At 34.1% G+C, this 17,291-nt stretch overlaps 1 protein-coding gene and 1 pseudogene across 1 annotated transcript; both read left to right on the top strand.

Annotated features, from left to right (window-relative positions):
* Positions 1-744: 744 nt before the first annotated feature.
* On the top strand, positions 745-3,046 carry LOC100795718 (blue-light photoreceptor PHR2-like; annotated as a pseudogene).
* A 1,543-nt stretch (positions 3,047-4,589) lies between these two features.
* LOC100796243 (multiple RNA-binding domain-containing protein 1) lies at positions 4,590-14,969 on the top strand. The gene is made up of 15 exons (XM_006593759.4): positions 4,590-4,856; positions 5,219-5,329; positions 5,429-5,543; positions 5,656-6,392; positions 6,624-6,755; positions 7,639-7,725; positions 7,825-7,948; positions 8,853-9,176; positions 9,579-9,643; positions 10,862-11,033; positions 12,231-12,335; positions 12,432-12,533; positions 12,619-12,792; positions 14,305-14,436; positions 14,688-14,969. Coding segments are annotated over exons 1-15 (2,556 nt in total). The 5' UTR covers positions 4,590-4,854; the 3' UTR covers positions 14,862-14,969.
* The last annotated feature ends 2,322 nt before the right edge of the window (positions 14,970-17,291 follow it).

Here is a 17,291-nt window from a genome sequence, read left to right as displayed (position 1 = left end):
CTGAAGAATAGAAAAAGAAAGAAAAATGTTGCACTTTGTTATTATCATCACTTTATAACAGACACTTAGATGTAGGGAAAATTTTATAGCTTGAGTTTAAGTGGCAATGTTTTGTCCTAAGTTTCTAATAATCACGTTAAAAAAGGATGGTATTGATTACAATATTTGATTCATTGCCCTGAAGCTAAGTAAAAAAAAAAGAGTTTTTTTCTTCAAAAAATACAATATTTGCAAAAATATACTACTGCATATTCTACCTTGGGCAGGACAAAGGTAAATAAGGAGAGAAAAAATTAAAGTAGAAATTATGTAATGTTGCTGTACGATACAAGCTCCAACGGATTCATCTTAGCACCCACCGTGCCATTAAAAAAAATAATCTAAAAGTATGTGAGAATAGAGTCTAAGAGTGTGTTTGGAGGGGAAAATTTAAAATTCTAAAGAATTTTAAATTTTAAGAATTTCAAAGGCTTTAATTTAAATTCTTTCATTTTTAAAATTTTGTGTTTGGATAAAATATTAAATTTCTTCATTTTTAAAATTTTGTGTTTGGATAAAGAAATTAAATTTCTTCTTTTTCAAAATTTTTTATTTTGATAAAATAATCAAATGCATTTTTTTAAAAATTTTATATTTGAATAAAACATTTTTTTTAGTAAAAATAGGATTGAGCATGTAATAAAAAAAAACAAAATTAGTTATAAAAATAAGATTGAAACAATTTCCGAAGCAGAAAGAGCATGAAGCAGCCAACCCAAGAACATCCCATCAATCACCCTTCAACCAAGCAAGCTCAAAGTCCCAACCCAAGCCTCATCCCTTACACACCTTTCTCTCTCTCCCCACTATTTTCCTCTTCGCCAACCCAAGAACATCCCATCAATCACCCTTCAACCAAGCAAGCTCAAAGTCCCAACCCAAGCCTCATCCCTTACACACCTTTCTCTCTCCACCACCACTCATTCTCCTTCCCAAACCTCCTTCAAATCCACCATCTCCGCCAATCCCCTCCACGCCCCTTGCTCCCCACCGCCCCGACGACCCTTCCAATGTCGCCGCCCTCCACTGCTCCACCCTCGTCTGGTTCCGCAACGACCTCCGCCTCCTCGACAATGAGTGTCTCACCGCCAATAACGACTCCTTCTCTGTCCTCCCCGTCTACTGCTTCGACCCCTCTAACTACGGCAAGTCGGCATCCGACTTCGACAAGACTAGCCCCTACTGAGCCGCCTTCCTCATCAACTCCGTCTCTAACTTCTGTTGCAGCCTCCAGGCATGCGGCTCTGATCTCGTCGTGTGGGTCGGGAAGCCTGAGACGGTGCTGATGGAGCTCGCCAAGGATCCTAAGTGTTGCAAGAGAGAAAAGAGGGAGAAACTGTTGAAAATGATGAAGGTGCAAGAGAACGTAACATGTTCTTATCCTAAGTTCACAAAAGAATTTCAAATTCTTTCATTTTTTGAAAGAATTTCAAATCCTAATATTTAAGTTAATTAAAATACCTGAACAAAATACTGAAATTTTAATTTCTTTTCAAATTTTTTATCCATACATCTTATTTCACTAAAAAGTAATTAAAATCCTTTAAAAATGGAATTATCCTATTAAATTTTTCCATCCAAACAGACTCTAAGAGTATTTTTAGTGAGAGATTCTAAATTGAGATCTATATTACTTTTCAGTATATCACAAGTAGAGTGTCAGGTAGGTTTGAAGATCTTTCTCATTGTTTTTTAGAGTTAGATCTCATTTTAAAATCTTAGATAGTTTTTAATAGGTCTCACATGGATCCAACTTTTAAGTATTTATTAAATTAAATATAATTAATTAAGTAATTAAATTTAATTAATAAAACATGTAAGGAAAAAATTTATAAATATTAAGAAATAGGAAAATGAGCATAAATTTAATTTTTATTTATGACTAAATGTTAAACAAATGAAATACATAAATCTGATATAAAAAAAATACAACACATTAATGCCATAGAAAAATTAAATTTCATTATTATTGTGACTATAACGTTTCCAAATATGCTTCACTAAGTCTATTTGAAATTCTGATGAATTTATCTTATATGCATAACACATTTTGTTTACAAGTAGGTAGTAAAAGCAAGAGGAGCACCACCAGATACTTCAACATTTAAAATGTCATTATCTACGTGATCATAATTAACATCGGTGTTACCATTGAATGTATCTTGTTCATCTTCGATAATCATGTTATGCAATATAATGCATGTTAACATTATATCCTTCATTGTATCCATGTTCCAGGCACGCGATGTGTAGCATTTCATTTTTTCGTAAATAAAATTTTAGAGAATAATGATATTTTATAATTAAATAAATAAATAAAAATAGTTATAATAAAATAATAGTTTGAGAGAAAAAAAGTATTTTATTTATTCATTTGATAGAGAATAAAATAGAGTTTTTTTTATATAAAATAATAAAAATAAATAATAAAGTAAATAATAAGTTGTAAGTACCCTAGCTATAAGTAGAGACGTGTTAGGTCAGTTTTCAGACTGACGATGCCTTATCTTCCCTTCATTTTCGTTTTTCTCTCTTCTCTTCCCAAAGCCCTTTCTTTTGCTCGTAACCCACCAAACTTGTTTCAGAAAAACTACGGTCTCGAACTCATTCACCGTTGGACCGTTGTCAAATTTGAGCACCACGTTTGAAACCCAATTTCTAGCATTCTCACCGTTGGGAATTGCATAAACATGTCATAGCTAAGATAAATACCCTTTACACCGTAGCTTTCTCTTTTCCCACAGAAACCCAAAATGGTCTCAGTAAAACTACCATCCCAATTTTGTTAACCGTTGGACTTTCATGAAATTTTGATATGTGGTTCGCAATTCAATTCTGCACACTTTCACTGTTGGGATTTGTGAGATAATATTCACAGGGAGAGAAAAAGGAATTGCACGAAGATAGTAAAAATGGAGGCTTCAACCCCTTCTCCGTCTCTTTGACGTTTGGGAACTCTATCGAAGCAGTCGGAGGAAAAACTGGAGAAATCTCGGGGAACCGCTAGAGATTTCACTATCATTGTCGAAAGACACGTGAGTCCGCTTAGAGGTAAGGGATGAGTTATTCACAATTGGGGGTTAGTGAGAACACGTGTATGGATCCTTAGAGGATTAATTTAGGGTTTTATTTTGGGATGTTTATTAAATTGCAATTTTTCCTTTATGATTATAAATAAAATATTGATGTTCTAATGAGAATCGCTTGATAAATTGTGCTCTTGATATTTGTATATTTTGACCTATGATTTTGATATAATTGTGTAATATTATTTGAGAGGTTTTACTCCCTAGGTTGTGATAGTCTTTTGTATAAATTGTTATAGTGAGGATATGAAATGATGATTCAAATTGTGAGTATGTGGTGAATTGAACATGTGATGAATGATGTAATACATGTATATTGAGATGTGTATTGTGTTGTGAGCTATGAATTGTGCAATCACAAAACTGTAAGACCCTTTAAGGGCAATGAGTTTTGCGCGACGAGTATTGTGATAGGATCCATTGTGGGAACCCAACAAGTTGAATCACAAGCGCGATGAGTTAAAATGATTTTAAAAATAATTGAGTAGTTGTGTGTATTGCATAGTTCATAAGTAAAGTGTGTATGATTTATGAGGTGTGATAACATGTTATTTTGAGATTATAACATTGTGATTGAAATCGAGTGTATGTTATTAATTGAGTATGCACATGATTGAGATGTTGTGTGCATTGAATTATAAACGGTGGATTGTACAATCACACGACTATAAGACCCTTTAAGGGCGACGAGTTAATGCCAAAACTCTTTAAGGGCGACGAGTTAATACTAAGACCCTTAAAGGGCAATGAATTAAAAATATTTGAGAACAATTGAGGAGTTGTGTGTTTTGTACAGTTCATAGATAGAGTCTGTGTGCTAAAATGCTTTCTGTGTTGGACTTGAATCAGGAGGGAGAGACCCTGATGGACTCTTTGGAGTGTAGGCCTTGGGGTCACCCGGTTTGAGTGCTCCTTTAAGTTTGTGCTGATCCCGCATGATTGGAGCATTCTCGCAAAACACTGTGACGCTGACTGGTCTCCCTGTGATATTACATAGTGAGAGTGACTTGACTTGCTAGTGTATGGTTTGTCTTGTCGTATGGTGAAATAACGTGAGTTATGCTCAAGTAAATTGTATTTTGTTATATAATATTTATACCTATATGTTGTCTTATTTTTCTATATTAGTTAGGCATGTGATAACTCACTTCCTCTGTTGTTTGTGTTTGGATCCTGTGATAATCTTGAACTTTATGTTCGAGGGAGCAGATGACTAGGTGAATTATTTCAGGGAACCTTGTGTGTAATATATTTTTTATATATTTTTTAAAAATTAATACTTAACATATAATAAGTAATATATTTTTTATAAATAAAATTAATACTTAGCATATAAATAAGGAAAAATTATAAAATTTCACTAAATAAGGAAAAATTATAAAATTTCATTAAAATTATAAAACAACGTTACACTATGAAACAATTTAAATAATAATTGACAAATAAAATCTTGAGCTGATATTCTTGCCTTTGACCTAAGCTTCTCTCTCATGCTTTGCGGACATTGAATATTGTGTTGAGGTGTCTGGCTTCGTATAGTATCCCTTCCTCCCTCCCACTGCGCAGCACACAGACGCACAGACACCACCAAGCCCTAAAATCTCCAACAACACTCAGAACCACACATTTTAGGGTTAAAGAGGAGAATCCTTAGCCTAGTTCCTCTCTGACCTCTGTCGTGAATTGTAGCTACCCTTGCTTGATTTCTGTATCCAAGTGCAATCGCCTCATGTAAGTGCACCCTTGCCACTGTTTCTTCCATCAATTTCTCACCTTCTGAACTAATCAAAATTATCACCGTGCGTGTTACATAGTACTTATTAGTCTCATATCATGGTTTATAGATTGATTTCTTTATGTAAATAACTCAGGGGGTTCATTACATTGTTACTCCTTTGCTCTGTCTACATGGGGGATTTTATATTCTTGCCAATTGTTGGTATTTTTCAATTTTTACTAGGCTATGTTTCTGCACTTTCTTGATTTCTGTATCCAAGTGCCATCCATTCATCTCTCTTTATTAAATAATAATAATAATAATAAATGAGAAACTCACACTGAGTGAGAACCAATGCACCATTGTGATTCTGCAGGTCGAGGATATGCGTGAAGAATTTGCCGAAAGATGTCGCCGAGGATGAACTGCGGGAATTCTTTTCTGGAAAAGGAGGAATAATCACCGATGCCAAGCTTATGCGCACCAAGTACTATACTACTCTTTCTCTTTCTTTCCTCGGTGCACAACATAGAATTTTGAAATCATAACAACTGTTCTATATGTTTGGACTTGCTTGTTAATTCAGAGATGGTAAGAGTCGCCAATTTGCTTTTATTGGATATCGTACTGAAGATGAAGCTCAGGAAGCCATTCGATATTTCAATAAAAATTTCCTTCGGACATCTAGAATTATTTGTGAGGTCTGTTATATATATGCCTTTTTCTATTGTGTCTTTTATTCAAATTTGTGTTATTGAGACTGAAAGCCACAAAATGTGTTTTACAATAATGTTCTTCTCGTTAACCAAGCAGGTGGCTCGAAAACATGGGGATGAAAATCTTCCTCGTCCATGGAGTCGACATTCGAAGAAGAAAGACGATAAAGTGACTGCCCCAGATGTGGAGAAACCTGCTAGAGCTAATAAGGGACAAGGAGAGAATTCAAAGGGCAGTGTTGGTGATGATGTTGATGACCCGCAGCTTCAGGATTTTCTTCAGGTCATGCAGCCTCGGGTTAAGTCTAAAATGTGGGCGAATGATACATCAATTGCAACTAATGTTGACAACAGGCAGGCAATGCCAAATAAGGATAACGACGGGGCATCGGTTGCAAGTGATCAGAGTGGCTCATTAGAAGATGGTTTTCTGGAGGATTCTGAACCCAAGAACAAGTCACATGAGCCTGAACGCGATAAAGTCATTTCTGATATGGATTATTTCAAGAGTAGGGTGACGACAGAGTGGTCTGATTCTGAAAGTAGTGATGGTGAAGATGATGATGATGACAATGATTCCTCATGCATTGACAGTGATAGAGATGATCATAGTAATGCTGGTAAAGATGAAGACAATTGTGATTCAAGAAATGGTGCTCGAGAGGTAGATGTAGATCTAGAGGGCAAAGAAGATACTAGTGGAGAGAATGTTACCAATGGAAAGACTCAAGTGAACGTGACTGAGCAAGGGGGGCAATTATCAAAATCAGAAGACGAGAAAGGAGTTTTTGATTCCTGTCGGTTGTTTGTCCGTAATCTGCCATATACGACCACGTACTTATATACATATATATCTTCTCTTTTTTTCTTGAATTCTATTATGGATGCATGTGTGATATTATTTTGGCAACTTTTCAAATTACATTGTTTTCCAAAGAATGTTTTAATTAAGCTAGTTGAATTATCTGCAATACCTATATCTATAGGTGCTTTTTATGGTTTCACTTGAACTTAATGCTTCTTTTATTTCTAGTTGGTTTGAATCATTCCATTGTTTTGTTACAGTGAGGAGGAACTGGAAGAACATTTCAGTCGCTTTGGAAGTGTCTCACAGGTTCATCTAGTTGTTAATAAAGATACAAAGCGATCCAAAGGAATAGCATACATTCTTTATACAGCCCCAAATATTGCAGCCAGGTAACAATTCGGTGCCTGGAACTGGAAGTTGTTGTCTGTAGGATATTCTTTTAAAGTGTCAAGTTAACCCATTTCATTGTAGAATGAATCTCCAGGTTGACAATGATTTTTGGACCATTTTACTACTTAGACTTGCCTATTGCCACTTCTCTCTAGAGTTGGTTCTTTACTTCTTTGATGGTTTTGGTTAATTTTAGGTTTTTCTTTTCAGTTTGGAACAATTTCTTCTGTTTAACTTTAGTGGATTTGGTAGAACCGAGGAGGGAAAGACTTTACTATGATATGTCTCAATGCCTCTCTTTTCTTGTATTTGGACTTAATGAAACGTTATTATCTTTAAGTATTCTTCTCAGTCCATAGTTCTTAAATCTGTGCTTGGACTGGATTGTTTTTATGACCTTTTAATGTTCACCCCATTGTCCATCCAAGGGTGGGTGTCTTCTCTATGTTTCTCTGTGTATCTAAGGCATCTAATCCAAATGTTTTTGTTTGCCCTTGTTTCTTTTAAACAATACCTTTTTTAACTAAAAATAGTATTTTCTTTTTATACTTCAATGCTCCAAATCTGGATTTTGCATTAAGACTATGAAGTCAAAATAATATATATTGCTTGGTAAGTTTAGTTGTTGAGAAGACCTGAAAGATTCTCAACATCTTGGAATTTGAGTAAGAGGTTTTCTGCAATAAATCAAACATAGGTTGTTAGTGTGTAATCCCCTGCTATCTGAAATGTAGCTACAACTATAGGCCTCAGAAAGCTGCCACCTCGTCTTATACTAACATTATTTCAAAACATAAGCTGGTGCTTGTCAGCTGCTGACAATGAGTTAGTAAAAATTGTTTTGCTGATAATTTACATGACCTCGTGATAATTGGTTATCAGGGCTCAAGAAGAGTTAGACAATTCAATCTTTCAAGGAAGATTATTGCATGTAATGCCAGCCTTACAAAGACATTCTGATAATCAAGAGTAAGTGAAAATAAATATTGCACTATGAACAGTGTTAAAATTCTGATGCCATTCTATTGGAATTAGCATAATAGTGTATGGTTTGCAATTTTCTTGTAGGAACAATGTTTTGAAGGACCAAAGCTCGAAAACCCTCAAACAACAGAGACAGGAAAAAAGGCAAGCAGATGAAGCTAGCGGAGATACTAGAGCATGGAATAGTCTGTTCATGCGCTCTGATACTGTATGTTTCTTGAAACTTGATAAATTGCTAACCATGATTCTAGTATTTCTGGTTTTGTTGAATAGCTGAGTAGGCATCAGTAAATTAAAATTCTGAAATATGCCTATTAACTTCATTTTTCAAAAGAAAATAACAACATTTTCTTATTAGTTTTCAGTTTTTCACCATTATTGAGCTGTCCCTTGTTTGTGTGTGCTGCTCTACTTCTGAAGCCATGGTCACTTGTTCCTACACTGTTAGTGATAATTTTCTCATGGGATAAAGTTTTTGGAGGGTTCTTGGTTTTTTTCTACTCTGGAACAGTTTCTACTTATTTGGTTCCAAGGATTTGACAAATAAAATTGTGGGAATATGTAATTTTACGTTGATTGGAATGGATTTCTCTCATGTTAAGCATTACCTCTCTACCTCATAACTTAGGCTTGATTGTTATTATGGCCTCACAATAGTGTTTAGCTAATGGCTATTTTAATGGAGTTGCTATTTCTAGCATCCATAGAGTTTTAGTTTTTAAAAAAATTTCTTTCAGCTGGTATTCTTTGTTTTGGAATTTTTTCTCTTTGTAATAAGTTCCATTTCTATAAAAAATCATTCAGGGTTATATAAGTATAGTTTCTTGTTTTAGAGGCCTGGGTAGCAGGAAAATTGCAATGCTGGCATTTCTCATTCAAAAATGCATTCATATATTTTCTTGACAATAGATGAATATAATCTTTATTCCCATATCATTTTCTTTTGTTTTTGGCCTTTGATGGGTGCAAAGAAGATCTTGTTTTCTTGTAATGGAATTAACATTATTGTTGTTCTTTTTTCTTCCTAAAATGTTTCTTAAAAATGCTCTCTTTTGCTTTATGGTTGTGCATTTCCTTGTATATATATTTTAGGCATGTTTCGCTGTTAATAGGTTGTGGAAAACATTGCCCGGAAATTTGGTGTTAGTAAAAGTGATTTACTTGACCGAGAAGCTGATGATCTTGCTGTACGTATTGCTTTGGGAGAGACTCAAGTGATTTCAGAGACAAAAAAGGCATTTAAAAATGCTGGAGTGAATGTGGAGGCTTTGGAGGAACTTGCTAATAATAAAACAGATGAATTAAAAAGAAGCAATCATGTGCTTTTAGTGAAGAACTTGCCATATGGTTCTACAGAAAATGAACTTGCAAAGATGTTTGGGAAATTTGGTAGTTTGGATAAAATAATTCTCCCTCCAACAAAGACATTGGCGCTGGTATATTTTTCATTCTTATTTTTTTTTTATGTTTTTGACATGCCTTTGCAGTTTATATTGGATATTTGCTAGCTCATTATCCTATCTTATAGCCTAGTTTCTGTCCTTATTTCTAATACATTTTTCATTAATTTGTTCTAGTTTTAATAGTATTTCTTCCATCAGAGTATGTGGATATGAAACAGTCTTGGGGAGTTAGAGGGGTGTATTGAATTAAGATTTTAAAGGATCTTTTCTAGCTCATTATCCTATCTTGGCATTTTTGTTGCTTTTCTTATTTAGTGGATTGGTAAACTGTCTTCAGCAGTGAGGTATTGGAAAAGTTATTGCTGTCACTGTTACTTGTTCATTGTGTAATGATATTTATGTCAAGCTTTGAATCATTTGGAGATGATATTTCAGGTTGTTTTCCTCGAACCAGTGGAAGCTCGAGCAGCTTTTAGAGGTTTAGCTTACAAGCGTTTCAAGTAATAATCTATTTTTCTTCTGGTCATAAGTTTCACCTAGTAGTGTTCAGTAATAATGTAATATTTTAATTTAACTTCTATCAATGGATAATCTACCCTTTAGGCTGTCCTCCATGAATGAATTTATTGTTTCCTTCTCTCTTGATTTTCATAAAAAAAGAAGAAAATAAACTTATTGCTATTGTGCTAGCTATAAGTTTTAGGCAGGTCTACAACCGTACTGCTCTGTCTTCTGTGTTATTTTGAAAATGGAAAGCATTGAGTGAGAATGGTTTTGTCAGAACTCTTTCTCTCTTGCACACAAAGGGAGGAGTGTGGGAGTGGGAGGTATAGAGCATATGAAAAAAGAAATGGAATGATAGGTATCAGAGATATAATAGAATTTGTATATAGTATTAATGCTAATCCCAGGCCTGTATCAAGGTGATGACAGGTTATGAATGCTAAAGAAAATGAAAGTGGTCTAGGCAATTTGAAAGTGTCCAGTCTCCCTAGATTCCCAACTAATTTTCAGCTATCTCTTACCATCCCACTATCGTGTCATATGTGCCCTCCCCCCCTCAAAAAAAAAAAGCAACAGAATTCTCTTACACCCTATCATTCTTGCCAGGTCATTAAATGATGTTGCATCTTCTCTCTATTAGCTATGATTTCCTACACCACTCCCTTTTTACCCTTTCATACACGCACCTTAGTTACTCTTGAGGTCCTATTGTGGAAGAATAACCCAAAATTGAGGCTTTAACTTTTTGGTTTTTACTTGTATTACTGTGGTAAAGTTGTGCCTTGGTGACTTGTTGGTCATCGGTTCGAATCCGGAAACAGCCTCTTTGCATATGCAAGGGTAAGACTGCGTACAACATCCCTCCCTCATACCTTCGCATAGCGAAGAGCCTCTGGGCAATGAGGTACGAAGTTACTTGTATTACTGTGGTAACTGGACTAAAATCTGCTGGTTGGGAGTGGAAAGTAACTTTGAGATGCTACATAAAACCACAATTTTGCTTTGCCTCTCTTGGATGTGTGAATATTCTTGGTTAAAGCAACCCCTCCTTCCGTTTCCAAAATAATAATAAAAAAGATCATAAATGCTAACAATAGGTGTTCCAACACCTATATAAATAAATCTGCTGCCCATGATATCGATGGGGGTTCCAAAACCTTTCCTGTCTTGATCCATTGTAGGTTCTTAACTTCTTTCATATTCAATTAATGTAGAGATGCTCCATTATACTTGGAGTGGGCTCCTTCCAATATTCTTAGCCAAAGTTCAACATCTAAAAATAATGAAATAAATGGTGCAATTGGTGAAAATGAAGCCAAGAGGCAGATATTGGAGCAACAAGTGGAAAGAATAACAGATGTGGATATTGATTCAGACAGAGTACAGGTTTGACCTATTAAATCCTTTTCTTTCACTATACTTTTCCTCTATTTTAATGTGGTATTGTCTTTTCTGATCTGATGCATTAGTCTTTTGAGAATAAGAGAAGGAAAGATAAGGTCAGAGGACAAACATAAGCAGAGTTTTAGGCCATTTTATATGCAAGTGACAACAAAAGAAGGATAAAAATGAGACATTCATTCAACATTTTACCACCTGTTAAAGTCCTCTGTGGGAAAATTACTTGATGCTAGCAAAATACTTCAGTCTGATGGTGATACAATCAAGACCAAATTATTGAAAAAGGACAGACATTGGATATTTAACCCCCTAAATTTTAGAGAGAAAATTTTCTTTCCTTTTTTCTATTTATTGTTGTAACATAAGTATTTATCCACTAAACATTTATAACTTTTCTTGAAGGTACTTATTTTAATTTTGGCCCATTCTATACTTTCTAGTTTATAAGAACAGTACCTCAAATTGCAAATTTCTTTTTCTGTATTTATTATAAATCTTGAAGGATATGTATTCTCTGGAAGGAAAGGTATGTCCTTGTCTTGTTTATGTTCTCTAGGGTTCTACTTAAATACATAGTCACTGACTTGTCAAGTGTCTACCCTCAGTGTGTATCATATGATTAAAGTAATCCTTTAGCTGGACTGTCAAGTCAATATGTCCCTGAGCATTTTATATTTTTGAAAAAATGATGTTTTATAAAATGGTAGTGAAGTGATGTGGGAATAAATGAATCTAAGAGAATTTAGAAAACTAAACTGAGGTGAAAATGTTGATTGTATAATTGTATTCAACCCAAACAGAAACTGATTATGCTTCAGTTTATATAACAGTTACAGTTATGTAATTGTCAACTAACCCGAGTTAGTTAGTGACAGGTGTCACACAGCCATCCTAACTGTTAAACTAACTATCCATAGTCTAACTACTAACTATAGTTTAGACTTACAGTTTAGCTAAAAGAAAAGAAAAGTCACACCAAGTAAGTATATTCCTATAGGGAATTCAAGCTATCAAGTCTGTTCTTTCCAATAATGAAATTTGTCATCTATCTATATTTTTGCATCATGATGCCTCTATGGAGAAATATTCAATATTTTTTAAATTGTTGAAATTAGTTGCTTCTAACTAATCCATACTGCCCGTTCCTCATTATTAATTATTAACTAATCTGTCATGCTTCAGGCCCGGTCCCTGTTTGTCAAGAACCTAAATTTCAAGACTATAGATGAAAGTCTGAGGAAACATTTAACTGAACACATGAAAGAGGGAAGCATTTTGAGTGTCAAGGTATTGGTTTTATTTCTAACTCTTTATGACTTGGCTATATTTCATATTTTTGTTTTGTTGCTTCTCTTATTTTGGTTTTGTTGCTTTCACAAATAGGTGAAGAAGCATTTGAAAAATGGGAAAAATGTTTCTATGGGGTTTGGATTTGTTGAGTTTGACTCCCCTGAAACTGCTACAAATGTTTGCAAAGATTTACAGGTATTTACATGTTATTTGCATTTTGAGATCCGAATTCTACTTCTGTTTTTTTTTTTTTTTTAATTCTATTTTCTTTTTAATTCAGGGGACAGTTTTGGACAGCCATGCTCTTATTTTACAACCTTGTAATGTCAAGAATGATGGGCAAAAACAAAAGACACTTGAGAAGGATAGGAGTTCAACAAAATTGCTCATAAAAAATGTTGCTTTTGAGGCAACAGAGAAGGACCTGAGACGATTGTTTAGCCCATTCGGCCAGGTGATTAATTACTATTCAGAGAGTTAATTTATGCTAGGGGTGGCACTCGGATCCAAACCCAATGCGTACCCTTTAAAATTACCTGCGATCTGTCAAATAAGCTACGGGGGTTTGGTTATGACTTATAAGTAGTTTTACCTACAAAATTTTGCTGGTATGGCTGCAAGTATGGGTATTATACCACCCAAGTGACCCAACCTTACTCATATCTGCGTAATATATTTATGTTATTTTATAACTAAAATTTGAAATTTTAAAAAATAGTTTGTTAATTAAATTAATGAACTCTATTTTTAATGCTTTAAAAATTCAAAATTAGAATATCTTTGAATGTTTTCCTCATTTAAGTTATATATTTTGCTTTTAATCAGTGCTCTTTTTTTTATTGATTTTTCATCATTAATATTAGTATTATGAATATGATAGCACCCATGTTCTATTAATTTGTCAAACAAACACATAATGAGAGACCATATTCAAGTCAACCAAAATGCAGGTTATGGGTTTGGGTTTGGGTATGAGTTTAGGGTTTAGGGTTTAGTATTATGAATATGATAGCATCCATGTTCTATTAATTTGTCAAACACATAATGAGAGACCATATTCAAGTCAACCAAAATGCAGGTATTGAGTGAGTATAGGTACTCATCGGATAATAAGGGTACAGGTATTGAGGTTGCTTCCCATGTGAATATGGGTAAGGTATGGGTATATATTTTTAAATGTGGGTATGGAGACAGGAGTTATAGTACCTTACCTAAACCCTACATGTTGCCATCCCTGTTTTGTGCCAATTGCTATTTGGTTGTAAATATTCATTCTTCCTCTCTAAATTATTTCTGAATGCATCTATCACCAGTCACGTCCTGTGGAATATACCAACCTCCAGTAGTTATCTTATCCATGGTTTGATGCATCCAATAGAATGTTTTGGATTTTAGTTGAGTGTTGTCTGTAGTGGATCAAAATTTTAAGACATATTATGCCAGTTGGTTGATATTGAACCACTCCTAAGGTGTTTGCAATCAGTAACCTGCTACAAAAAAAGGTTTAATATTTGCTTTATTTTGAATATTTGAGTTCTTTACTGCTAATTAAAATGATAATGTGCAATTATGTTGATAGTGGGTCCAGAATAATGAGCCTGGACTTGCACATGATTTTTGTACAATTACCTTGTATGCCAAATCCAAATGATGTCAGTTACATCTTACATGTTGAAATGAGATTCACGAAAAATTGAGACACATTAACGGACCTGATATCCCAACAATTTGTGTGTTAATTAGTTTTAGCTATTGTTTATAGGAGTTATATGACTATTTCATCTCAGTTTTCAATCCTGTGTTAGCTAAATTTTAGCTGATATCTAAAAGTGAAGCCTCGTGCATGAAACTCACATGAGTTTTGATTAAATCTGTTTATTATTTCAGCCAAAACATGTAGATCTAGTTTTCTGGTGCATTTTACTGCTTTGTTTTCACTAATGTTTGATTGCTCTAAACTGTGCAGATTAAGAGCTTAAGGTTGCCAATGAAGTTTGGAAACCATAGAGGCTTTGCTTTTGTAGAGTATGTTACTCAGCAGGAGGCACAAAATGCCCTCAAAGCACTTTCAAGCACCCATCTCTATGGGAGGCATCTGGTTAGTGAAACTAAATTTTGAATTTGAGAAATTTAGTGAGTGCGTGGTGTTTGGTTTTCCGTTGGGAGGCCCCCAAATGGCTGTTTAATCAAAAGCTATGAATTCCTACTTTTCTCAAAATGGGCATGGGAATGTGTGCCTGTTCAATCTAATGTTAAACCAAACACACCCTGTATGCTTTTTTATTGGGCATCGAGAAGGCCTGTTAAAATTTGAAGTATTTGAGAACTAATAGCTCTTATTATTTTCAGGTGATAGAGAGAGCGAAAGAAGCTGAGAGCTTGGAAGAACTGCGGGCTCGAACAGCTGCCCAATTTAGTGATGAACAGAATGGATTTCAAAGTGCTATGAAATTTTCCAAGAAAAGGAAGCAGGTTGACTTCTTGGATGAAGGGAAGATGAAGTTTGGAAGAATGGCTGACTAGTACAGCTCCAAAGATTTAAACAGTATTTTGCGTATGTCCTGGAAATTCTGGGATCACAATTTTGTCATAGGTTTCCAAGTTTATATAAACATGCCATGTTGCTTCTTATCATCAAGTGTTAAAATAACTTCTCTAAGTTTAGGTTTCTATTCTTCATCCATAATTCTATCTCCCGTAAAATTGTGTTCACCTATTTACACTAAACTTTTATATTCCCATCATTGTAATTCCATTTTATCATTTTTTTTTCTTTGGAGTCGGTGGATATTGATTTAATCAAATTTCAAGATAATTAATTAAATGTGGGTTAGAACTTGAAAGAGGTGCCGTCTGTCTCTCTGCCACTGCTTGAGAGAAGCAGTGTTGGACTTTGAAAGCTGAAAGGAAAGTTGGTTTGGATGGCGTGAAGAACGTTTGGTAACTTTGGTTAGTGCTAGACTTGGTCAATAAATTCCTTCATTCTTAGTTCTCTGGACTCTCAAATCTAACAGTCAATTCCCAATGCAAGCATCTACCTAGCCATAGCCATAGATTTTCAGTTACTACTCCTCAACTGCTCCGACCTAACAGCATGTCACAAAACAAATATACATAACACAAACTCTTCACTTATCAACTTTCCCTTCTCCACATCATGACTGGTTGATCCAAATTTTGGATATTAAAATGAGAATCCAAAGTTGAGGTAGCTGGGAGAGTAATGAAGATGGGAGGAGGGCTCTCAATTTCTCAAATGTGTGTGCCTCAACTTCAACCATGAAGTGAATGCTCAACTTTGTCTTTTTCGAGCATGATGTTCTCCATGTTGCAAGTTTTCCAAGTGAGTCCTTGCCATCCAACAATAGTTTTGTGTTTGCTTGGAGTATTTTTTGACTAAGAGCTACTAAAGACTAATCTTTCGAATGAATGCATGATGAATTGGATGCTTAGTTTTGTTTGCATGTTTGTGCGTTTTATTTTCCAGCTATACGTGTATTTGTGCTATTTCTAACATTTTTGTTTGGGTTAACAACTATTTATCTTGATTATTATTTGTTTCCTCTTCTCCCGCAAGAATATAAAAAGAATATGCTAGGCGAATAAATTCACATTGCTTGGTTATTTTTCAGTTTTATGAAGTTATCATATTCAGAATTAGAAATTTAATTGTACTGTACTATACATACTAAATAATGTAGCAAAAGTTACTGAATCCAAAATTGATATCAAATTCATTTTCATACATCGAACAATACCTTAAGTAACTTACTAAGGTTTGGCCTAATGGTAGTTGTGTTTGCATAATCTGCATATCATCTTAGGTTGAAGTTTTGTTGTTGCTATTGTACGTTAAGAAGAATACCTTTAGTTGCTCTGGATATCCCTTTTATTGTTTAATGGCTACATAAATAAGCATTTCTGATTTTTAAAACGAGTTAAGATATCAGTTTCTGGTGAATAAAGAAAGCTAATTAAAACTCAAGTTTTTGACCGGCAAAAGATCGTAGAGATGTGAAAGAGAAATTAAAGAGATTCATGTACAAATAATATACATCGTTGCTATATATATTAAGTGATAAATTAATTTTAAAACATAAATATTTTATATAATTATTTGTAATATTAATTGATTTAATACGTACATCTCGTGTGTACAAGTCTATGCATGGAATGTCACACCTTAATAGGTTGTTGTACAAGCCATCCAATTACTTGCATATAGGTGTAGAGAAAATATTTCGAATTTAGAATTTTTCCCACATTTTTATGTTATTTCCAAGATATGTATATGTGAAAAAGTAATGATGGTACTATGATTTTGTTTTTTTAAAAAAGGAGATTGTGTAGTTTGAGACTATTATCAGATATAAGTATTTGAAGTAGAATAATACAAAATAAAGTTTTTTTTTCCATAAAAGACCGGTACTGTAAAAGTGTACTTTAATTTTTCTCATACATAAATTGCATTGTAACAACAAATCAAATAGTCATAGTAAAATTTGTATATCAAACGGTCAAATCAGTTTGCAAAGTCGAAGTCAATATACAAGTTGCAAAGACTGGTAGTTTGAGTCGGAGTTGAGTTGAGGATCATTACTATTTTGTTAGATTATTTGTGGCCTTCCATATTTGGAAAATTGTCAGACTTTATAATTTCTCCAAGGAAGTTAAAATTGATAGATTTTTGATAAATAACTTTTCTGACATGCAATCAACCGCCTGTAATAATTATCTCACCTTTTCTTTTCTTTTTAATCCTTTCAAGTTTCAATCACGTGTAAATTGAAATGCGTTGAACAATTATTTGATTGCATAATTATATATAATTGACAATAATTAAAATTGATTAGAAATGCGTGTAAATTAGGTTGGGTCATGGTTGATGTTGAGTCGATTTTGGTAGGATTCGTGAAAATTTTATCATTTAAAAAAAGTAGAGTGATTAAGTTA

The sequence above is a fragment of the Glycine max genome, chromosome 13, assembly GCF_000004515.6.
Source record: "Glycine max cultivar Williams 82 chromosome 13, Glycine_max_v4.0, whole genome shotgun sequence".
In the NCBI taxonomy this organism is placed as follows: domain Eukaryota; kingdom Viridiplantae; phylum Streptophyta; class Magnoliopsida; order Fabales; family Fabaceae; genus Glycine; species Glycine max.
Note: the sequence above shows the minus strand (reverse complement) of the source record. Positions and strands in the feature narration are given on the sequence as shown.